This window comes from Phalacrocorax aristotelis, chromosome 3 (assembly GCF_949628215.1).
Source record: "Phalacrocorax aristotelis chromosome 3, bGulAri2.1, whole genome shotgun sequence".
In the NCBI taxonomy this organism is placed as follows: Eukaryota; Metazoa; Chordata; class Aves; order Suliformes; family Phalacrocoracidae; genus Phalacrocorax; species Phalacrocorax aristotelis.
The window spans coordinates 75,903,559-75,928,864 of NC_134278.1; the positions used below are offsets into that span (position 1 = coordinate 75,903,559).

Sequence of the window (25,306 nt, forward strand, 5' to 3'; positions counted from 1 at the left end):
TTATTCAATTATCAATGCAAAGACTAAGAAATTACTAACTCTTTATGACTTTCTGTCAGATTCAATAGCTCTGTTTCTTCCATGTTAAACAATTGTCTCTGTCACCTTCCAAAAATTAGGCTTTAACTGACTTAGCGTTCATCATTTTTCAAGGCACTTTATAGGACTGTTTAGGCATTTACTTATTTTTATTTGACTTCTGCCTCAATAACAGCCTACACTCTTTATATCTTTTTCAGTTCACTGAGTTATCTATATCTTCTTCATTTCTTTTGTCCTAGTGGAATGCACTTTTAGTAAGGATGAAAAATTTCTCAAAACTAAACTTCATTAAATACATACTCCTTAGTAGCCACTAAAATAATTTCTGTTCTTTCTCTCTTGAGTGCTGAAAATAAAGAATACAACAAAAAGAGTTTGATAAAACTGAAATTTCAGAAAATTAAATTGAGGAGATGCACTGTATCTCATATGAAGTTAGAAATGCATGTTACAGAAATCAATTCACAGTAGAAATAAAATTCAGTTATGTTTGTTTCAAATACTCCTATCAGTGGCTGTTTCAAAAACACTTAAACATATCAAAAGTCATATATACCTCTATGTACAAACATGTGTGTCAGTGTGAAAAAACAGCAGTACGTCAAGACACTCCCTTCCATGATTCCTTCCTACCTGTGGTAAGTTCTTTCAGTTAAGCAGAAGATTAATGCAATTTTCTGCTTTTACTTTTTTTCTGCTGATGTTGAGTTAATCAGGACAGAGCAGTTCTACCTCCAACTAGCCAAAGAGTGGCTGGGAAGAGGCTGGGAAAATCACAAAGATGTAACAATAAGTACGTTCTTCATTTGATACTGTGGACTATCTCTCAGGGATGTCTAAGATTTCCAATCTGTCCTGATATGGTAGGAACAACACGTAACTGTGAGTAAAATGGGAAGCACAGCAACATTCTTCACAAAATCAGCTTCTTAGAGAAATAAATGGATATATATACACATATGTTTAAAAGACATGTTAGGTTTTTTTATATATGCTATCAATCCATATGTGTACATAGACATTTTTGTGTATATATACACACAACTTTTTAGTTGTGTATACAATGCTTTATCTGAACTATATTTGAAACCAATTTTCACACAATAAAGACACATTATTTCTCTACACTTAACTTTGTATCCAAAGAATATTTATCTGTCTCTCATATTCATCTTCCACCAATGATTAATTAATGACACATTGAATGTTAGTTACTAAATGTCAATTCATTAAAAACATTAAAGCAGTGACATTTTTTTTTAAAAGGGCAAACTTCTCATTTTTGCACTTGATTTTGTAACATTTTCTTCATCTGTCACAGATTCACATTCAATTACTTATTGTTGCCTATTTTTAAAATTTCATAAAAGAAAGTCAGAGACAGTAAAAGGTGAAGGTCTAACAGCTCTCAGTTTAGTGAAGTGCAAGATTGGCCAAATGGCCAGCTGCTCAGCAGACAGCAACATCTGAAGTTCCTCCACAAAACCTTCCCATAATACTTCAGCTGAGACCTGAAAGGAACACCTCTCTGCAATCTGTTCACCTCGATCCTTCAGACCTCAGGTCTCTGCTGAGATTATTAGGCTTGCTAATTAGTATCATCTGTGATGGTGAGTCTTTGAAATATGGGTATCTCTCCAAAGACAACTGGATTGTGACCTCCAATAACATTTCTCATAGGTCTATACTATACTGCTATCAGATGGTGATAATAATCAGCTACTACTAAACTTGCCCTGGAGCAAAACGAAAGATTAAAACCTTTCTCTTCCATGTTAAGGAATTAATTTTCTAAGGAAAAGAAAGTCACAAACACCTGAATCTGCAATCATCTATGACAGAAAAGGCATTCTGTGGGCTTGCAAATTTCAAAAATGTCCCTTTGAACAACATTTCACAAACATCTGCTGCTTTGCTTTTCTTAGACACTGCAAATTAATTATAACTTTAATACTTGAACTTACGGCACTTGCACAAAAATGTATTCATTAGCTAACATTTCTCATTGATTGCTCGTATGCAAGTAGTCATATTCTTAGTCTTCCTCAAAATACTTTGGAAGTGAGGTCCGTCAAATTTTCTATGTGGTATATTTGGATACCTGACACATTTCAGCTTTAAAACTGTCAGTTCATCCCAATACATTTAAACTACTAAGTCTTTGTGTCTTGCAACATGCCTTAAAATACGTAAGTGAAGAAATCTGAAAAAAAAGCTCACTGTATTAATCATGCCATCATTAATAATGGCAGAGAAGATACAACATCTAATATAGAGCCTCCAGAAAATAGTCTGCAGTCTGCAGGCTTTAGGGGAAACCATGAAAGAGGGAAAGTAGGTAGGTTTTGTTCTCTCAGATGGAGAGAAAAAGAGTTCATGGTTTAGATTTAGCAAGGGAGACGAGTGAGGTTGCATAAAATCCTCCTCACTTGTCCCCTGCCAGCAAAGGACACATACAATATGACTGTAGAATACTTCTGCCAATCTATTATTTTCTTCACAAATCTGTAGAAGCTGGAAGCTGTCTCGCTGAGATGCAGTTGCAGTGTAGTTCTTAATAGATTCAGAGGCAAAACAGTAAGAAATGCAATGCTGTCCTGTCATTGCCACAGGGGGCTGCTGTATACTAGTGGTTACAGTTCAATGGAAAGGTTAAGACAACTGAATTTCATGCATGAGGGACATCTTCCAAAAACCCATGGTACAAGTGTTTAAGTCTGAAACTCACGGTGTGTGCCACTAAAGAAATGAAGGTCACTTACTGGCATTACTAGATTTTGTTCACGTTTCAAATACGAACAAAAGTAACAGCAAAATGTTAATGTTTTCTTTGCCCGGTTTTGCTTGTATCAGAACTCAAATATTACAGCTGTAACAACCAGTATTCTATAGGCTACCATATTGGGGAAAAGAAAAAAGCTCTGAACTAATTAGTTACAGTTCTTAGTTTGATATTTGATTAATTTTTTTCTTTAATTTAGTGATTCTTAAGAAATCCCATTAATTTCAGGAGTATTAGGAGAGAAAGCAGTAGACATTGTCCCTGATGGTCATAGTACTTAGACAAAGTAGATTTAATTCTTAACGTAATCTTTTCCCACTCCTCTTTGAACTACTCAAGGTATATAAAGACAACAGAATGTAACAGGCAGAGATTTGGAGCAGAGACCATATTATTAACACAGGTCACAGAGAGGGAAAACGTACTTTAAAAAAGATGAGCTAAATATAGATTTAATAACTTGCTTGGATTATAATGGCCCAAGGGGTAACTTTAGGATCCTATACCCCACAAGTGAAGAGAAATAGCAATTATAAGCTGGAATAAAGTGCTGTTTACTCTTCTGAAAAATATCACATGGGCAATGACTTTTAATGGACACAGTCTGCATTTTGATCTCGGAAGGGAACAGAAAGTCCCTGGTAAAACTCTCTTCAAATAACAGCAAAATTGGCCTGAATGAAATTTGTAGGACAGCTTCTTCACTTTGAAAATGTTTACAGTTCAGATATGGAACCTTATCAGAAGCTAACTTTTGCAAATTTTCCCTTCAGCTGTAACATCTGATTCAAATCATGAAACTAAAGATTCTAGAATTATTTGTTCTATAAAAGTGTTGAATACCATGCCAGGCCTGATACCTCATATCCTTTTTGTCATATTCACTGTTATATTCCTTGTCTGATATTCTTTCCCATTTTTTTTAAATCCAGACTGCATTAATACCAGCTATTTACAGAAAGAAAGAAAGGCAAGGCAAATGATTTCAGATGTTTCTAAACAATCTTTTAAGCTGTAATAGAAGAAATATTTTACTTCAAAGCAATGTACATTAATGCCCAATATGGGACAGCATGTAGTAGTCAATAAGGAACTTGGAACACCTTCTATATCAACAAAAAAAGGGTAAAATCCAAAACATTACATTACAAAAATCCTAATCCCCATAATAACCTTGGGGAGTTGGTCTTCCCTTGGTAGCTAAAATCTAAAGGTAAAATCCACAACTGAAAATCATTCACATATATATTTATGGAGAAGCAAATTATTTTATCCCTTACCAATTTGGAAATACTACCCCATAAAAATGAAGCTCTTGAGTCTCAGTCCTGACTCTACAGTAACAGAAATTAGTAATAGGGGGATGGCACAAACTGCTGCTGGAGGGAAAAATTTCATAAATTGTACTTTTTCTTCAGAAAAAAAAAATAGACTGGAAAAAAGATGGCTGATTAAGAGCTAGTGAGAAGCTTAGGACGCTCAAAGTAGTCCCACCAGAACCGGATTAACACGCAGTTATCCTGAATGACATGCAGAGACATTCATTCTTTATTGACTGAAGGAGAACAGTTTCTAACTGAGAGCTGAACAGGAGAGCTGACTTTCTAACTGGACTTCCTGTAGTATGTTTCTTTTGAGTTTTTCCCTCCAAGTACTGACCTTCACCAATACTCTCCTGCCCATGGAGTCCAATGTGATCACAGTCTGAGTTGATTTGACAAAGACCTTACGTCACTGTTACCCTTGAAGAACATCTAGCATACGCACTTCTAACTCTCACCACTAGAAAAACGAAGCTCTCATTTCAACTTCAGTGTTAGGCAGTCAGAATAGCAGAAAAACATATTACAAGATTGCATTGTGTAAACAAAACTTTTTTTTTTACCCAAGATTATGAAGTAGGGACTTATTTGATAAAAAATCTGATGACAGAACAGCAAATACTTCTTATTCTGGAGAACTGTTTCTCCAGAATTGAGAGAAAGTGCTATATATCATTTACACTTATCTGTATCTGTTGGAAGGTAAAAATAATGGGTGCCTTTAGGAATTGTACCCTACCGAGTTTATGAAAGATGACGTGAGGCACTTCTGTTCTGCACATTTTATTTTTACACTTCTTAACACTGCTGTTATTCCTGAGCCTGATTTATGGGTACCCTGGGGTACTCCTAACCCCTTTTGATGTTATTTCTACTGGAAACAGTTGACAAAAGCAGATCTCCCCTTGAGGATTGCACAGTTTTAGTATTTGTTCCAACTTTCAGCCATTTGCTCAACCTATTAAGAGCTTCTTCAAAGACATAAAAAGCAACCCATCACCTTGAATGCTACAGAAAGAAATAAATGCATAAAGGCTGCCAATACACACCAACTCTGCTGCAGATAAGCAGAATACATTGGAAGGCATTACACTACATGGAATACTGCCTATGGATTTAGCATAACCCTACAAGGGTATTTGGCTCTGAAGTATTTCACTCTGTTGGTCAAAGCTGCATGAAAATATTAATATCAAATATAAACCCAAGGCAAACAGAAAGTGTACCTAGTGTAAACCTGAGAGTAAAAGTTGGCAATAGGCTTAAATATTACTTCAACTTTGTATTTTTTCTATATACCATAGAGTACACTACTGCTTTAAATATAATTTTTATGAGCTCTGCAAACCTTGCTAAAGCCATACATACACCATGCCAAGAATCTTGGAGCTTAACTGCTCTGCCTGCGGTGGACTAACTGTCCATGATAAGTGGATGGAAACAACTAGAGAAATGGTACATCTTACTGTGAACAATAATATTTAAGAAATACATAAGCAGTACCTGGTTGTCATCCTTTCTTCTTTAAATTATTTAAGCATAAAAGAAAGAAAAATGTATTTTGCAGAACAGACACGGGTTTTTTTATTGTAGTGAAGCTAATACAAAGTCATCGTTAATGTACCAAATACATTTATTCCTCTTTTCCACCTGAATGCTGTAAAATGATGAAAATAGGTTTCACAAAATACTACAAACTGTAGAATGCCCTGGATGCTACTTTTCAGCTGCATAGGACCGTTAGAAAGTAATCACCAGCACAAATACATGTAGTCACCTAAACGTTTAACTAAAATAAAAACATTATGGGTATTTGTGTAAATTCGTTGAGTTTATATATAAATATTCCAATAACTCTAGGTTGGAGAAAAAGAAACTCAAAATACTGAGCAGAGATTTCATAAGTAGCACAAGAATTTACAATGACCTTTGTGCAACACTGATAATTTAATTGTCCAATCTCTAGCTCTTTGCAAAATGGGCTTAGCTTTGGCCACCCTTTCAACTGGAAAAAAAAAAAGAAAATTGGAAATAGAAACTAAAATAATTTCTTTCACAGCTTTAATTGGAAAATTATTTCATTCACCCAAAGATACATGTGAAATTATATTTTAACAACTCACAAGATTGGCCAAAAAAAAAAGAAACAGAGGAAGGTCACCCTGATACCACACTTCTTAGTATCACCTACAAATTTTTAATATTACACAAAACTGCATAACAGACTTCTATGGCTTTAAAAATCAAACTTCTGAAAGATAATCACCATTTAATATACAGATATATTCTCAAAATTGTAGAGTTATCACAGAAATGTGTATTAATATTTTCACGAGACAGAACAGTTTTCTTCTATTTTAGTTCTTCTAACCCCCTAGAGAAGGGGTTTTTAGACATGGGTTTTTTTCCCCCATAACTGTTATCTTCTTTTTTTCTTGTTTCTTTTATTTTTTTTCCTAAATAGAGAGGAGAGCTTAACATAAACACAGTAAGTTGTCAGGAACAGACAACTTTTCCTGCAGTCTAGAAATACTTGGAGTTCTTGAGAACCCAAGTGAATATAGGTCCTGGAAATAAGTACTGTTTATCCCTTGAAGCTCAGTTGTTAGATTAGCGATTTTACCCCTTCATTGTACTTCATGGTGTTTGGTGACCGCTTTTGATGCTTCCTGAGCCCTACACAGGGCATACTAGAACATGAATAACCCTATTCCATACCATCTTACTGCTAAGATAAAAAGTATACTTTCATTGCAGATTTAGTTTCAGCAATGAGCTTTTGGGTTTCAGCTTCAAGGTTATCACAAGCTGGCTGTGATGAAAACCCAGGCTACCTATCACAGTACCATGTAGGATATCTGTCAGTCATTGCCATTTGGCTTGGGATCAGGGATCAGCCACTGGCCCTCTTCCATTTAGCAGTTGTGCTGGTTTTGGCTGAGAAGGGGTTAATTCTCCTCACTGTGGGGGTCGGCTACCTTTCCAGCTTCCCGCGCTCTGCCGCGTGGCGGGGGGGGCTGGGAGGGGCAGGGCCATGGTGGGGGCGGCTGACCCCGACTGGCCAATGGCAGGTTCATTCCATACCATGTGACACCGTGACCAATATATTGGGGGGGGGCAGTGGCAGCGTGGAGGCGGCGCGGCGTCGGGTCGGCGGGCGGCGAGCGGCTGTGGCGCGTGCGGTTTGTTCTGGTGGTTCGTTCCCCCCTCCCCTCCCTTCCCCCCTCCCCCGGGGCTTTGCGCCTCTTGTTGTTCTCCTTTACATTGCATTTCTACTGTTGTTTCTTTTAATTTTAGTTATTAAACTGTTCTTATCCCAACCCACGAGCGTTACCCTTCTGATTCTCTCCCCCATCTACCGGTGGGGAGTGAGCGAGCGACTGTGTGGGGCTGAGCTGCCGCTAAACCACAACAGCAGTACAGACAGACAGGAGAACTAGCTACTTTTAAATAGTTTATTCTGCATCCTTGCTATAAAATGCTGAGGTACCAATTTGACAGAGAATGACATTTGGCCTTCAACCTATACCTAGGAGCCAGTTCTGTAAATATACCACAGAGGAGGCTGCCAAAATCAGCTCTTTCCAGAAGACACACCATATGAATCAGTACAGAGTTCAAGCATCCCCTGCAAATTCTTTCTTTTCACCAACAGCTATCACCATTCTCTTTGGTATACATTTTCACATAAGGAACGACGCTACCTGCACTGAAGCAGAGTCAAGGTACAATAGTTTCATGTTAGCTAACCATGAAAAAGGGGAGGAACTGAAATAATATCGTCTACTTCCTGCTGATTTCACCTTGTGCAGTTCCACAGGACAGTACAAAAGACCTGCTCATGGGTGGGAGGAGACTGGGAGGTGTGCAGGAGAATGGACAGGCTGGAAGGGGTTCAGAGAAGGGCCACCAAGATGATCAAAGGACTGGGAAGCTGCCGTATGAGGATAGGCTGGGAGAACTGGGTTTGTTCAGCCTTGAGAAAAGGAGGCTCAGAGGGGATCTCATCACCATGTACCAGTACTTAAGGGGTAGCTACAAAGAAGATGGAGACTCCCTTTTTACAAGGAGTCACATGGAGAGGACAAGGGGGAATGGACACAAGCTGCTCTTGGGGAGATTCCGACTGGACACCAGAGGGAAATTTTTCACAGCGAGGACAGTGAACCATTGGAATAATCTCCCCAGGGAAGTGGTTGACTCGGCCACGTTGGACACCTTCAAGAGTCAGCTGGACAGGGTGCTGGGCCATCTTGTCTAGACTGGGCTCTTCCTAGAAAGGTTGGACAAGATGATCCCTGAGGTCCCTTCCAACCAGGGATTTATCTTTTTATCTCTAACTAAGACTCATTTTCTTGAGCTAAATACTGTCAGCAACCAATCGGCTGCTATCAATGTAGTAGCATGCAAGCACAACGTAATACAGTTATACTAGGTCTGGGATAGAATCAGAACAACCACCTATTATTTTCAATAGGATCTTTGCTGCAAGGAATCCAGCTTTTCCTCCCCAAATGGATATCTCTTAACAGTTTCACTCACGCTTCCTGCTATCCTGTAAGATTTTTCTAAATTCTTTCTTCTATTGCAAAAAGCAGATCAATCAATAGGAATACTTAGAGTGCATAACATAGTGCTATTCGTTTTGAGGTTCCACCTCAAAACATCTCCTAATCAGTAGATAAATGTGTTTCAGGTAATTCTTTACAACAGCGGTAGCTGTCTTTCTCGGGCAATTGGTTTTTAATCCATGCATTTGCAAGTAATGGTATTCTTGAATATATGTGCCCAAATACCATATAGTAAGATGGATTACAGTATTTAAAACTGCAATAAACAAGAACATGAGAACAGATGCATCATAAAAATTTTGCATTGATTTATAAAACAAACACCAAAAAGTTCCTTTCTGCAGGAACATTTTGTCCCACTCAAAGTCACGCTTTCAGTCCCTGCCTCTTAAATACGGATTAGCAGCAAAGGTCTACACACTTATGCCACTACCTTGAGCACTTGAGGTTGTAGCTAGAACTTAAACAGTCACATTCCCACCTGCAAATCAACAAAGGTAGAAAAATATAAATAGTAGTCATACCAGCAAAACAAAGAACACACCAGAACATGTGGCCCATTCTTCACCATGATACCAGGGAAAAAAATGTTTAATAAGGAAAACCAACAGGGGAAAAAAAAGCTCTTTGAAAGTGATAAGCGCTCTGAAACACTGAGACTGTACATCTCTGACACTTTTTGTTGTACTTACCTAATATCTGTGCATGTTATACATGTGATACAGCGACTGTTTGTTGTAATGAGGTTCAAAGCCACAGATGTTTCACTGTCGGTGGTTGGGTGTGCTCCACATTTAAAGTAAAACTCCTGAAATATTGAAGAAGAGATAAAGAGAAGATTACATACCTGCCGCTCACGTCCTCCCTTTATCTTAGGCTAACTGACATCTGAGACAACAGACAAATCACCACTGCCAACAGAAAAGGAGGACAATCATTAGGCAAGATTTACAAGGAATTCCTTGCAAAAATACCAGTCCAGGTGTGCATTTTGTTCAGTGATTTTCCTAGTGAAGATACCACTTGTGTACTAATTTGATACCAATGTGATACATTCTGTGATTTTCTGTACTTATAGAAAATAAAATTACTTCACCTGGACTTCATCTAGCTATAACCATCAAAGGCAGAATACTAAGTATTGTCATGATGCATTAGTATTTCCACCTTTTTTTTTTTTTTTGTTACAGATGTTACCGTTTTCTGAAGTCTAGAATACAGAATCAGCAAAGTCTGGCCTTGCTTTTGTGATGTTGGAAATCTATAGAATACCATTTTACCATTATATTAAAGGGAAGCTCTATCTCTCTTGGGGCACATATTATGTTTGCAATTATATATTATATTATGTTTGCAATTAAATATTATATTGTGTTTGAATTAAGTTGCTTTAGTCCATACTGCTCTATACAGCCTCTTAGACTTCCTTCATTAGCATAATACTTTTTACACAACTGTGTGCTTTGTTCTCTTTCCCAAAGCACACCAGGGAAAGCCATACCAATCATGCTGTGCTTTGATAAGGTTTTGTTGTAATAGATTGTTTTAAATGTCCAAATTGCTCTATGCATATGTAAATAAAGGCAGTCTGAAGACATATGCTTTGCAATAGGAGCCACGGATGACAGTTTGCAGCTTCTTTGTTCCTATGAAACCTTTTTTCCCAGTATCAAACTGTGGAAGTTTGTAATGAAAACATTAAGACTTGTATAGATGAAGTGTGAATTGGAAGGTAAGGGTACAAAAGCATCAGAAGACAGGATGAGAAGGCATAAAAGAATGACAGGTGTTGATGGCATCAAGACACTAAGATCACAGATGATTCTCAAGACACCCAGACTGGGGAAAAAACATCCTAAAAAAAGAGGAAAGGGAAAAAAAAGAATAAACTGCAGCAAGAGAAAAAGACACAGAGACAGTGAATAAATCAGTAGCATTTCCTAATGACTCATTGAGGTGGGACAGGATGAAGGAAAAACAATTTCAGTCATTGACAACTTCTTTAGGTTGCAAAAGTCACATCCAAAACCCAGCATTAAGGACAACCCAAAAGCCATGAAAAAGACTTGCTGGGTGGCGTTTCCTAGTGTCTCCCCAAGTTCCTAGTTAGACTATCTGGACACACATATTTTAGTGCTTGTTAATATATGAATGTAAGAGAATAAGTGGGGCTGAATGAAATCAGTTTTGTTTCTTACAAAGTCACCTTCCCCACTATACAGCCTTGCACCGAGATTTACTACAATACTGTACTAAAATCAGTCCAGAAAAAGCTCCTACTTTCTCATTGCCTTGAGCCTTGCAGTAGGGAGTTCTTCATCTGTGAAACAGCTGTCAATTACTGTTTCTCAGCAGTGATCATTCAGATCTATTGTGTATTTCTACATGAGACGAATACAGTACTATGCAGTAATACATCTAAGGTGGAATCTGGTAACTGGGATATGAGAAGTATTAATACAACCTTCCCTCTACGTTAGTCAATCCTGCTTCTCAGAGGAGCACTGATATACACAGTAGATTCAACACAAATGAAATATTCAAACTACACTATAAGTTAAGGGCTCATTACCTGAAGCATGTGTTAGTAGCAGTTTAAGAGACCTAATGGGCAAGATGACAGTTTAAAGACAAGCCTGTTTTTAAAACAAAGGTATTGTTCACAAAACTTCTGAAGTAGTCACCTCTACATACTTACATAGACCTAACATTTTTAATGACTAAATCATTTCAGTCCTGTTTCACAACATCAGAAAGTAGTCCCAAGCAAGAAAATATGCTTAAAGTCATCCTTAGACAAGACTTGAGACTTTCCATGTCTTTTCTCTTGTTCAAGACCCAGTTACACACACAGCTTTTAAATATCAACTCAACTTGTAGCATTTCAGCCGTCAAGAATGAGTCAATGGAGCTACACATTCATCTTGGGTACATGAAAGCCTTACACAATCTGTAACTTTAATTTATTTTCAACCTTTAAAAATGTATCCATTAATCTTCATATTATTTGCTAATGGGTTTTGGAGCTTGAGTTTTCTTTTCCCTTTAATTTGATTTTAGTTTTGTTTGAATTAAAGGGTAAGAAAGATTTATTTCCATGCAGGAGAAGTCTTAAAAATATCTCATTGCTTCAGTACATTTTCTGCGTACAACCAAGAGAATATTGACAACTTGGTATTCCAGAACAGATAAACTACGGGCAAGAAAACATAGAAAATAAAAAATATTTTTTATGAAATTACATACACACTATAATAAAACTTTCTTTGGGTCACAACCAAAAAGAAAAAGAGTAGTAAAGGAAGTAAGCTCTAAAACAATTGAAATAGCTTTAGACTTATTCTTTTTTTTTTTTCCTAAAGAGTGTCTGGTTTATGATTCTAATTGCTTTTGATAGTACTTCACAATGGCTATAAGGTTCTCATCATGAAAGTTGTTTAATGAAGATGGAAGGGAAATAAAGCAATACATTTCTTATTCTACACTCTAAGATGTATGGATTATTGCCCACAAGTCAGGAAAAAAAAGAAAGAAAGAAAAAAAAAGTCAAGCCTCTTGTGCTATATTCCCAAAATACTTTCTCTGTAGCATTAGGAAAATTACTTCTCTATCCTTCTGTTTATCAGCCCAAAAACTGCTTTAAGAAAATTCCTCTAGTAATTATATTTATGATGTGCTTTAGTGTTGCTGAATAGAGAACATTATGGAAAGTGAAAATAATATTTGAAATAACAAAAGAAAATATTGCCACTCTCCAAAACTATTCACTGAAAGACTCCCTGCTTGAGTAAACTGTAATTAAAAGAAATAGCAAATCTTAATACTAAATGCAAACAGAACAGAGGGCTCATTAGAATTATAGAAAAAAAAATCCCTCAAGATTATATGTCAAGTATTTGCTCAGAATAAAACTTAAAGATTAAAGAATAAGTAATTTATAACAAATGTGTTGAGACTAGCAGTACAGTAAAACTAACCCATTAATAAAATGTTGACCATTGCAAAAACAAAAGGTTTCAACCCACACAATGCACAATTCTATAAAATCAACACAACTGTCTACATCTGTAGGCCTGAGACATCAGTGCTGTGATGGGAGTTCAGAAATACAAGGAGAGACTGAAATCTAAAAAACTTAGTACGCTGAGTGCCTGACGGGTCTGGTGTAGTGCGAACCACTTTTTCCCTTTTTTAAAAGTTATTTTTATCATAGTAATATGCATTCCAATTGTTTGAAGGCTTTTAAAAGTCATGAACTCAATTAGGTTTCCAGTTCCAAATAAAAATTTATGTGGCCTGGTTTTACACATTGCATAAATAAGCAATGCGTTAATATTTGTTTGTTATACCTACCAGATTTCCCAGAGACTTAACATACTTCTCGTGATGCAAGTACAGCCTTTTCATGCAAGAGCATATATGTGTGAAGTTACAAAGAAGATAACCCATCAGCACAAGTTGCTTCTCAACTGAATCCAGAAATTAAACTGCTAAGAGTAAAATGTAAGAGGCAAGAGTTTACCCACTTCTCATTCTCCAGCCCTGCATGTCATCAGGCATGTAAATGTAGCTGTTCTTTTATTTAGTCTTTCACTCAGCATATGATAGCCTAAGGAGGGAAATTTGCTGGATTATTTAATCTAAATAATTTATGTTCCAAGGTTAATCTCCAAACAGGCATAGAGACCTTGGAGCCAGCCACGTTAGGACTGACTCTCTAATTTTGCCACAGGCTGTCACAGTTGTTGCTTAAGGTTGACATCAAAATGTCTCTCTGTGCTTAACTTATGTTATGGTATATGAGACAATACTTTTGGAATTTTAACCTTACAATAAAAAACCCAGAATAACATAAAAGGGATGGGTAAAAATTAATGCAGTCTACATAACTACTTGACAACTTCCAAGATATTTTAAATTAGAAGAAATCATGATATTCTTCCTTTCTGGATTGTGTTCTCATTCGATACAAAAATTTCTGATTTTTTTTTTACGTATTTCTGTTCAGCAGAAGGATGTAAACAAATTACTGTGAAAGCAGAGACAAAATTTAGTACTTTTCTTAGTTCTGTAAAGTGAGTAGTTTTGTGGTCACCTTCTATTGCAGTGAATACCTATAGATCATTTTCTTGCCTAAAGGCATAGGTCTCATGAAATTGTGAACATTCTATTTAACACTACAAATGTCTTCCTTTTGGCAGTGTATCTGATAGATTGTTATTCAGAGAGGGAGCAGGCATTGCTTTTAAATATTTTGTCGTATTCTTCACTCCTGTTATCGCTTTTGTGTCACACTACATCATAAAAAGTTCATGGGGGAAGAAAAGGTTCAAAGATACATGGTCAGTGCCAGCTACTTTTTATGAAACTCAAGAAGAAAATTCTCAAGTTTTTTTAAAAAATAATCTTTGATATTTTACCAAAAATATCTCTCACTAAATTCTGTCTTCTCAAACAAACCAGTGGTTTGCATACCCCTAACTACTGATAAGTGAACTGTCTTCTATACAGTCAAGTAACTAATGTAAGTAAAAGACTGAAGTCATGCATAAAGCATCAGTGGGAAGCCAGGGCCTGAAACAGAATAAGGCCCAGAAGAATCCCTCTAATACATATTCCCTGGTCCAGTTTACTGCACTGTCAGAAAAAACACTGCTAACAAGTACCAAGATAGCCTGCTCCTCAGCTGATATACAACAAATACACATGAAAATACAGGTTCCTATCCCTGCTTCTCATTCACTGCTGTGTAAGCTAGTTAAAAATCCTAAGGAAACTCAGCCTTTTCATTTCTTATTCTAAACTGCAGAACAAGGTGGTAGCCCTACAATATTTTCCCCGTAAATTACCCACACACATATTTATTTAGGACTGATAGGCAAAGCCATTTATTAATATGTGTTCTATTCACTGAAGGTATAGTTTTCATTTTCCAGGTTATCAGCACTCCTAAATCTCCTTTATTCTGTATGGCCATAATTATTCCCCTGAATGAAAGAAATCTTCAATGCCGTTGTGGCACACTCCTGTGGTAATGCTTCATTTCCTTTTCCAGTTGAAAAAGGAAGTAGATCTTCAGTGGGTCTGAGGACAGACTAAAAAAAACCACTTCAGAACAGCTGTGGAATAAAAAAAAAACAACAAACCCAGCTCTGCAATTGCAGCCAGAGAGAAAGGTGAGAGGATGTGAGAGGAACAACTCTGCAGACACCAGGGTCAGTGGAAAAGCAGGAGGAGGTGCTCCAGGCGCCGGAGCAGAGAGTCCCCTGCAGCCCATGGTGAAGCTGATGGTGAGGCAGGCTGTGTCCCTGCAGCCCACGAAGGTTAACAGTGCAGCAGATATACACCTGCAGCTCGTGGAGGACCCCATGTCAGAGCAGGTGGATGCCCAAAGGAGGCTATACCCTTTGTGGGAAGTCTGGGCTGGAGCAGGCTCCTGGCAGGGCCTGGCAGCCCATGGAGAGAGGAGCCCATGCTGGAGCAGGTTTGCTGGCAGGGCTTGAAATCCCATGGGGGACCCATACTGGAGCAGTTTGTTCCTGAAGCACTGCACCCCATGGAAAGGACCCACGCTAGAGCAGCTTATGAAGAACTGCAGCTCATGGAAATTACTTATGTTGAAGTTCATGGAGGACTGTCTCCCACGGGAGGGACGCCCATGCTGGAGCAGGGGAAGAGTGTGAGGAGCCCTCCCCATGAGCAGGAAGGAGCAGCAGAGACAACATGTGATGAACTGACCACAACCCACCCTGTCTTCCTCTGCCACTGACAGGGGAGGAGGTAGAGCAATAAGGAGTAAAGTTAAACCCAGGAAGAAGGGAGGGGTGGGGGGAAGGTGTTTTAGATTTAGTTTTTATTTCCCATTACCCTACTCTGATTTGATTGGTAGTAAGTTAAGCTTATTTCCACTAGTAGAGTCTGTTGTGCCTGTGACAGTAATTGGTGAGCGATCTCTCCCTGTCCTTATCTCAACCTGGGTGCCTTTTGTTATATTTTCTCTCCCCTGTCCAGCTGAGGAGGGGGAGTGAAAGAGTGGCTTGGGTGGGCATCCGGCATCCAGCCAGGGTCAACCCACTACACCACTCTTCCAAAGGTCAGCTGACTTCTCTAAGCTGGGAAATGCACCTGCCCCATGGCCATGGCTAGCTGGATCACCTCCTAGGCAAGAGACTGATAAGTACAGCTTTCATGGACTGCCTCAGTGGTTATGGACAAACAAACCATTAATTCACTTTGAGGGAAAGGATTTGCACATAGTATTAGACCAGCATTCAAGTTGCAGCATATAAGTCCTTAAATACTATTTCAGTGTTCAAGAAATATATAAATTGATCACCACAAACAACAGATTAAGGCATGTGATTCATTGCTAATTCTTTATTAAGATGAAGCAGGACAATAAATTAAGTTTTTAAGTGACAGTTGTTTTAAACATCCTTAGCACAGATTTTAGGAATACTGTCATGCAAAGCTTAAAGATGTTGGTCACTTTAACCATTCACATAGCAATACTAATATGAGTCTTTCAAAAGCATAATCACTGCACTCAGACAACATTTCTCTGCCATAAAAAAATTCTTAAAGTAATTTTTCTATTTGAAAGAGAAGATCCTGTGAAAAACTCAGCACCTGATCTCAGAGCTACATATTCAGGATGGAGTCAAAATAATCAGCAAGAATGAAAATAAAAGGATGCCACCAATACCAGCATATTTTATATGCATTTCTACACAAATTTCCCCAGCCCTTACACTTTCAAATCCATAGAATCTTTACTGTAGAACATGCAGTAGAAGGACAGCATGGCAGTTCAGGAAGCTGTCAGGAGTGTGACCTTTGAAAGAAATGCCTTTATGAGATGGCAAGGAGAAAAACTGATATCCCAGGAGACATCAAATATTGTATATTAAGCCTTGTTAATATACTTCTGCTAATTGAGCTGACCTCAAAGAGAACTTGAAACACCTTTTGACGTTAAGAATGACAACAAAGTACTGATGTATTAAATTTAAATGTCCATAAGTAGTATATATTTATTTAATTTGGCAGGAGACAAAAGCAGCATAAAAATGTAAAAGTATGAGCATCTCTCCAATATCTGCTTTCTGACCGAACCCCATTGCCCTTCTCAAAATGCCTCTGGCTAAGAAGAGAGATCTGTTATTCATGATAAAAGCTCTTTAGGATGAGTATCCTTTGCCATCTCTTCATGAGTCTGTCAGGGTATGCTTGGCCTCAGTGAATACATCAACTTTAACCTGTGTGAAGGGAGGAAGTTAAAAATGTAGTAATAATTTAAAAAGTTGAGACAAACACCAATTTGAGGCAGAAATGTTACTCTCCTGCATTTTTCAAAACTTTCTTTCCTGTTCAGAAGTAACTGTTGCAATCCAAGTGTGTCCAAGTGACTGAAAAACACATTATATTTCAGAGAAAGAAGTATCAATACATCTGTACAATATCTCTTTTTTATTCTTGGTCAACTTTAAAATGTTTTTCTTACATGAACTTATTTAAAAATACAGTTCTGCTTCCTTCTCTCAGAATCAAACATAGTCACCATACCTTTTACTCAGTTGAGGATATCAAAAACAATTTGTTTTATACTAAATATTTTAACACATAGCCTATGACATGGAAAGTATTTTGAGTGTAGCAGGATTATGGGAAGGAAAATGTACATGCTATTCATAATTTTTTACAAGACCTAGTGTTTTAGTCCTGACCAAGTCACTTAAAGCCATTTTAGGCTTGATCTAAAAACTGTTCAAAAGTGATTTTTTGAGACATTTTCAAGGGCTACAAAATAGCAACAGCCTCTAGTCTCATCATATCCAGATCCCGCTTCTATCCACATTTGGGAAAAAAAAAACCACCACAAACAAAAGCCAAACAATCTTTTGTTTATGTATTTATTCCCCTTGCCAAGGTACAACATTTCTATCTTTCATTTTTCCAGAATTCACTGGAAGTACAACAGAGGTATTGTTCAAAAATTAATAACCGGACAGCTATAGCTACCCTTCAGTTTTCAACAGCAGTCTAACTGATATAACCAAAAGATCTTCCTATGCATTTCTGAGGTAGCCATGACTTCTTACATGTGGCTTCAGTGATTTATGCCAACGAGGTTGTTTTTGTATAGTGGTGAATACAGCTTGTATATCTATTGACTGCACTACAAAAAAAAACCCCATTTATTACTTTTCAGTTAATAATTTGTATTAAAAACTAAAGAGATAAGAAATAAGAGTCAAATAATGGGTTATTAACTATACAAGGTTATAATGACATCTGGCCTTTGGAGATAACATGCAACTATAGTTTTGTAGGACTTCTGTGTAGACGAAAGTGACAGGAAATGCAATACCTATTATGTATTATTCTTTCCTTGTCTACTAGGAAAGACACTGGAAAAAGAGAGCACAAATGCCTTGGGAATCCCTTAGCAGCTGCTGCTGCCCATACAATGCTATTTCAACCACCCAGGAAAGTACTCTGTGAAAGGGGCTTTCCTCATTTTTAATGGCAACATTTCTCATTTTCTGTCCTTTTTCTAAAGGCAGCCACACACCATACTTGCTTCATTTCTCTGTGAGTGTGGCTCAGGCTCAAACAATCCTGTCACTAATTCTACTGTCATTCCTTCAAATAGCAATGTTTCCATGACACAAAGACAGAATGAACCGAACTCTTCAGCATGATCCAGCTCTTCTATCACCCATTTTCTCTTAATATAGAGAAAGAAATAAAGGCTCTAGGGCATCACGTCTCCTAATAAAATGGATCTTTGCCTGGAATGCTAGCTTACAGTGGAATCAAAGGCACTACAGACATTTAACCGATCACGAGAAATTGAGAAATGCATAACTAACATGTTACAGATACTGTAACGCCTGTGGTATGTTAGGATAGAGTAAGATAGTTGTAGGAAAAGTTCTTTACTATGAGAATGGCTATGCTTTCATATAAAATAACATCAAAGGTTCACATCTTCCTTGCCCTGGAAGAGTGCAAACTTTCCCTTTCTTCTTTCTGCACCAAACTTTTCATATGTGTTCCATTTAGAAATACAATCTCTGATCTACACTAATTTCTGGGCTGAACCATGACTGCAGCTGTCAGGAAGATTAGATTACCTAGCCCAGCCTCTGGAGCCCAACCCAAATCATTCTGTCGAATTTGTTCACCAGGTTTCAGCACGTATGAAAGTTTATTTTGGAAAAGTTCCTTTGAATTACTTGAGCCACAGAGGAAGTCTCAGTTTCAGAGTAGCTACTTAAAATGTATTATAATCATCATATCCTGAACACTAGTGCTGATTTCTAGGACGCAAACTTTCCCATCAGCCTCTTTTAAAGTAGAATCCAACTGTTTAAATTTGTTATCAAGTGTTTCCTGTAGAGAATCAATCCTTTACTTGGATCTTAATTTCCTCTGGCAATCAGATTTGAATTTTTATGTGAACATAAGCCACAAAAGGGTCACAGGAAGCAAAGAAACTCAAATACCTTATGATATCCGATCCTCAGGCTGTGCTTCTTATGGCACAGCAAAGTTGTTTGCCATTACAGGTTTGAGTGATTTGTTTCTTTTCCAACCATGCTAACAAGTGCTTGGGGTAAAGCTAGTGATGAAGAATTCAAAAACGACTACAGAATAAATCTAAAATGTATAAGAAACAGGACTCCTGTACTTGAACTGTAGGTATTGCACAGTTGACATTACATTGTAAGGGTCTCCCAAAGAATATTACCTTGATCTTTGGAGAAAAGTCTGCAGAGTTAGCAAATTATAAATGTCTAAGTAGACTACATCATTTCTTTAACTAGTTGTTACCTTTCATGAGTATTCTATATGACTCAACCAATTCCATGGTCTAGTCTGTAAATATTGCTGAGTTTCTGCAATATACGCAGTAGATTCCCATCCATCTGATCCCATCACAACTGAAACATTTAAATTTTGTCCATCTCTTGACATCAAAGGAACTGGTCAGGTTCAAAGCTCAGAAAAAAAGGTACTTTTAACCCAACAGCCATCTTAAAAAATGACTGTTATTTTTGGTTTTAGGTTTTCAGCCTTCAGCTAATATCACCAATGTCCTAGAGCCTCACATCCACCCATTAACCATATGGATGATCTACAAGTCTGTAATATAGCTGAAAGGCAGTACTAAGACACCTTTCATTTAGCACTAAGGCTGCCTCAGGGGGACCATCAGTATTTATGGGAGGACGCTGGGCAGACAGAATTAGGCTGTAATACTACAGGAGTGGCTTTTTGCCTCATCTCTATGTCTCAGCCTTGAAAAATTGGACAGTTTGTTCTGTCATCTTTCCAATGCCTGCTATAGATCAGGATATGAATGAGAACAAACCATCCAAGACACTGCCCAGTTACATTGGGAACAGTGAGAGAAGGAAAGGGAGGAAGTGGCAGAAATGTTATTCTCTCCTTCTGTATGAAATATGCTTGCCTTTTGCTCTGAAGACTCAGAAATGTACTAGAAATGTTTGGCACCTCCTGCCTATTCACTGAATATGCAATGGGGTGTTTCTGAAGTCTATTTGCCACCCAGCAGCTTGTTGCTTTTATTTGAAGCATGTTCTTTACCACAACTACGCATTCTGTAAGCACACCTATAGCTATGTTGTCCTTAAGTCTTAATCGCATTCTACTGAATTATTGAGGTTTATGCTCCTACTATTCTCCTTTCTACAAAGGTGCTAAAGAACAGGTCTCATGTCCTACCTACACACACAGAGGTAACGTCTAACCCATATACGGCAAGAGACATTAAACCCAAAGTCTTTGGAAAAAAAATTTACATAAATTCCCCATAATAATTTTTCAGGTTTGTCTGGTTGCCAGAGTTGGAGTTGGGAGTAAATTTAGGTGTGTGTATTTAGTTTTTTCCTCTCCTTTGAATCTCTGATTTAAGTCTTCTACTTCTGCATGGACTGAGCAATCAGATGGAATATTTGTGCTGCATCACACAAACTGAAGCTTTCTTAAAACAAAAAGGAACCAAACACAATAACCTGCATGATGCTCAGAACATATGATAAAGAGAAAAGGAGGAATTATGTTAAATATAGTTACATGAATAGGCAGAAGCAAACAGTTGATTCACATTGTCATTATTCAATTAGGGAACAGGACTATATTTTTAGTTCATTTTCCTGGTTTCAGCTAAGTATAATCTGTACATAACTCCTTACATGAGTAACACTACAATTATTCCTTCCACTTCTGTGAAATGAAATAAAGATGTTTCGTTAATGAGGCAAGCATTTTATATAGTGTTTTTAAAGGCAAAACTTGAACTGTAATGCCTAGTAGAAACTCCTCACAACCCTGTTATAATTTTCAATACATAAATACATGATTTGTTATTTCAGATTTAGGAAACACAAGTGCCTAGTGTTCCAGATGACTTATACATAAAAAAAACCCAAGCCTGCTCACAGCATTGTTATGGAATTAAATATATCACTACCTAATAAGATGGTGTTATGGGCTAAAGTCTCGCAAAAACTTTCTCCAGAGGTTCTTACAGGTTACTAGATTCTCTTGAAAGTTACAGAGGGCTGCAGCAACTGGAGTGGGTAGAGGAGACAAAGAAATAAAATAAACAAAAAAACCTCCAAGAAACTCTTTTCTTTGGCTAATCTTGTACTGCAAAACTCACTAAAATGTTAGCAGTAAACTGAATATGTTCTCTGGCATTTAGTGTTCTCTCTTTTTTTTTAAAAAAAAATATTTTCAATATCTAATATGTACAGATGAGCTAGATGAAATATATATGCAAGATGAGCTAGAAAACATAAGTCACAGTGGGAAATCCATTATCTCCTCTATAATCTTGTCAGGAAAAAAGAAATCTGTGTTTGCATTGCACTCTTACCTATAGTTTCTGCACAAGAAATATGAAAAATGCAGCAATTAAGTTAAACAAGCACTTAACACAACAAGCTTATTTTATGTCCATACCAGTACAAAAGAAGCCAATGCCTATCAGTTGCTGACAGCACAGTATCTGATTTGAAAAGGTATTTTCTATTATTAAAAACAGAAATATGTGGACATTTTTTCCTTTGAGACAATTTAATACATAGATGTATTATCTAGTGTAGAAGGTTATTTGCATAGCTCTAATATAATGCTGATGGTGTCTTGATAGACTATTTTCACTAAAGTGATTTAATTTGGTTTTCACAGCAAACCCTTATCTATTTATACTACCTTCATTGTAAAAATAAGCAGCAAAAAAAAGAATTTTTTCTTAACTTAAAAAAATTGTATCCAGGGAGAACAAGGCTATGTCCACACTAGAAAACTGCTTATTGTTAAAGAATATCCAGGAGCATTTCTGGGTGATTGAATGCAGTCATCTGTACAGTTGCAGTGTTAGCAAGGTCCCTGACATGTTTTAGACTGTATCAGCTAGCATCTCTCACAAGTGCAGTTCAGGAGTGGGCACATCCAGGCACAGTTCTTGGTAGTTAGTTTGCATCCCTCTTTTGTTGGCTGAGAAAACTTACTAGCTGCAGATAAGCTATGCTGTGCCATTGGCCTTCAAGTATGAGGAGTTTTACAAGCAACTTTTGTCCTTGTGGTCCTCCTACGAACAGGAAGTGAGGCAAGGTTTGCACCTCTCTCTACTTCTGGAAACACATTATTCTACCTAACCAATACTATTTCCCAGTCAGGCTTCCTCTGGTCTTCTGACCAGGCAGGCAACTGCGGGCAGGACTCTTCTACCCTTCTCCACTGCAAAACACTTTCTGCTTCCTGATTTTACTAAGTAGGTTTCAACCTGTAAAAAGAGCTGTAAATTCATACTTCATGCAAATTCTTTTGACTAAATTAAGGGAAATGCAGGGACTCACTCAGATCAAGAAGTAATTTTGTTTAAAAATGTGACAAAGAGGGATTTACACAATAGCAGAATCTAAATGAGAGCATGAACAGTGCACGAGCAGTATAAAGTGTTTTCTGCAAAAAGCACAATGCCACATTCTCCATTTAACATTTCTGAAGATTTTTATTACAGTATCTATCTTACCCAAGCAAGTAAAATTGCCAAAGTTTTAACTTGCAAATTACCTCAATAATATATTTCTGAAAAAATATTTTTAAATTTGTTAAAGTATTTGACTTCAACTTTATGTAAGGAAAACTAGTAACTTAAATGATACAAGTACATGACCAAAATCACTGCTACCAGAAAAAGAATGGAAAAAAACAGAGAGATAGACATTACCATGGACATTAATTAAAACAATTGTCCAGATGTATTGTCTTATTCATAAAATTTCAAAACCAACATGTTGAATCCCCAGTGCTGTAAATACATGGGTGTCATGGGAATAACTCACCGTCCAGAGCACCAGCAGTACTCTAGCAAAATAACCTCCGAAAACTAAAGATGCCCTTGACTTACAGGTATGTGGCAGCAGAGATACTGATCTGTTTGGCTCGAGTTCCCTGTGTAGGAGGTACAGCTCGCAGAGGTAACAGAGCCAACAAGATGAATTTGGCATCACAAATGTTGTGTTCACACAAACATAACAGGTCTATTATAGCATTTATTTTGACAAATCTTTTTTCAGGCTCCAAAATTCTCCCATAGATGGCATAAGCAATTAGACAGCTAGCATTTGCCAAACCCTGCCATGCACTTACCACTGCCTTTGCAGTTCCCTGACTGATGGTCTTTTTGCACAGGTGTTAGCTCACTTAATAGCAGTAATGTTCACTAGGAAATCTCACACCAACTTAAAAAAAAAAACAACACAACTTTCCATCACGCAGCCTATATGTTCAAGAATATGTAATGCATATGTAGGAAGACCTTGGATAAGTTCATTGGATAAAATAATCCCTTGAGGGTAATTAGAAGTTAACATGAGAAATACATTTGTCTGTAAAACATACACACTTCATTTTAAAGGTGCAGCTGGTAACATTATAAAAATGCACCCTTCCATTTTCAAATGGAAATTAGAGCTGGGTGTCAGATGTGGTTTTGCTTTGCTTTTCCCCCTTTACATGTTTACAGTTAGAACTTACCATTTACTTATTATCACACTATGACAGTTTCCTGAGGAAACAAAGCCATCACTTCCAAAACACTGCTTACCGTAGCAAAGAAGCCCAGCCTTTAATAAGACAAGTAACCTCTCCAGTCTCTTTTTCCAGATCTGTACAGGACCTTTCTGAGCAACACCTTGGAAAACACACACATTTATACAGAAAGTAGAACACCTGAGCTTAGCTCTTTACTGAACACACAGAGCCCTCAACTCAGCTCCTGGGAGAGTGGGTATGCAAGTACGTTCCTACAGACACAAATACATAGTTCAAGTGCTCCATACTTTAGCCAGCCCGTGATGCAAAATGCTTAATTAGTGCAGAGGGCAAGGACTAGAACCCGGGTCAGCATAGCCTGATATAACCTAGGGACAATACTTAACTACTCGCAAGATTACCATCTGCAAAAAAACCAAACAAGCCCATGCCCACTTTTTCAAATGAAGGCCCGCTGTGTACTGCTCCACGGAAACCACAGCTACTGCCAGTCACCAGCCCAATGGTGGGGGTGCCCTTCTGCAGTAACATAGCAGGTAATGCAACCCTTTCCTCCACAGACTTGAAATAGCAGCAACTATTTTACTTTATATATAGACAGGCCTTGATGGAAATTAATTCCAGAGAAGCGCACACCCCCTCTAACCTACATTGGTTCAGATCCCCACACTGACGGTTATGAAGAAGTAAGGCCAGGAGCAAGATGCAGGCTGGGTCTCTACCTCGCTGACCAGTGACACTGCAAGTTTTCTCAGTGTGTGATTCACATGGTCTTGAGGAAGAAAAGCAGGGAGAACAGAAATTCATGGATAGTACATTGTCCCAGAAAAACCATGCTAATGTTCCAACTGTGCCACTCTCATACACCTAGGGACCTGAATCGGGCTCCAACTCATATTCCTGAGAGATGCCCTGAAACTCCCTGGTCCAAACCTGGACAGGCAGCAAGTCCATCCTAACATTGCCAAGAACAATCTGACCTTCTCTACAAGAATGAAAAATAAATAAATAAAAATGAACACAGAACACCACTTCATGCAAGAATGAGCTTTTTTTTTCCCCCTAAGAAAGTCTTTTTGCTACAGTATGCCATCTCCTAGGTAACCTCCACTGTTTATGCTGAGCCTCTCCCAATCACAGGAGCTTTCTAAATAACAAAATGAGAAACAGGCCCTCAGGAATCACGTTCCAAGATGCTAGTTAAATATATTCAAGAAGAACTCAGTATCTGACACACGTGGTATTTTACAGTCTTTAAAATAAAAACAAAGCATATGTGGTAACAGGGAGAACAGTGTTACTTTAAATGTAACAGCAAGTATTATGTTAATGCTTGTGAGTTATGTGGTTTTAAGAGGTTTTAACATTCTTCTAATTTTGCCACTTTTTTGAGGAGTAAGGATTGTTTAGGGTTTTGTTTTGGGGTTGAGGGCAGTAATATGGACCCAATGTTTTCCAGTATGTTTCTTCTCTTGTTAATATATTTTGCATAT

General features: G+C 37.6%; 1 protein-coding gene across 2 annotated transcripts in view; it reads right to left on the bottom strand.

Moving 5' to 3' along the window:
* Window positions 1-25,306, bottom strand: part of PRKN (parkin RBR E3 ubiquitin protein ligase) — a 783,437-nt gene that overhangs the window by 377,505 nt on the left and 380,626 nt on the right. For both annotated transcript variants that reach the window (XM_075088053.1, XM_075088052.1), the window contains exon 6: window positions 9,410-9,525. In XM_075088053.1, coding sequence (XP_074944154.1) covers window positions 9,410-9,525 — 116 coding nt within the window. The remainder of the gene's footprint in view (window positions 1-9,409; window positions 9,526-25,306) is intronic.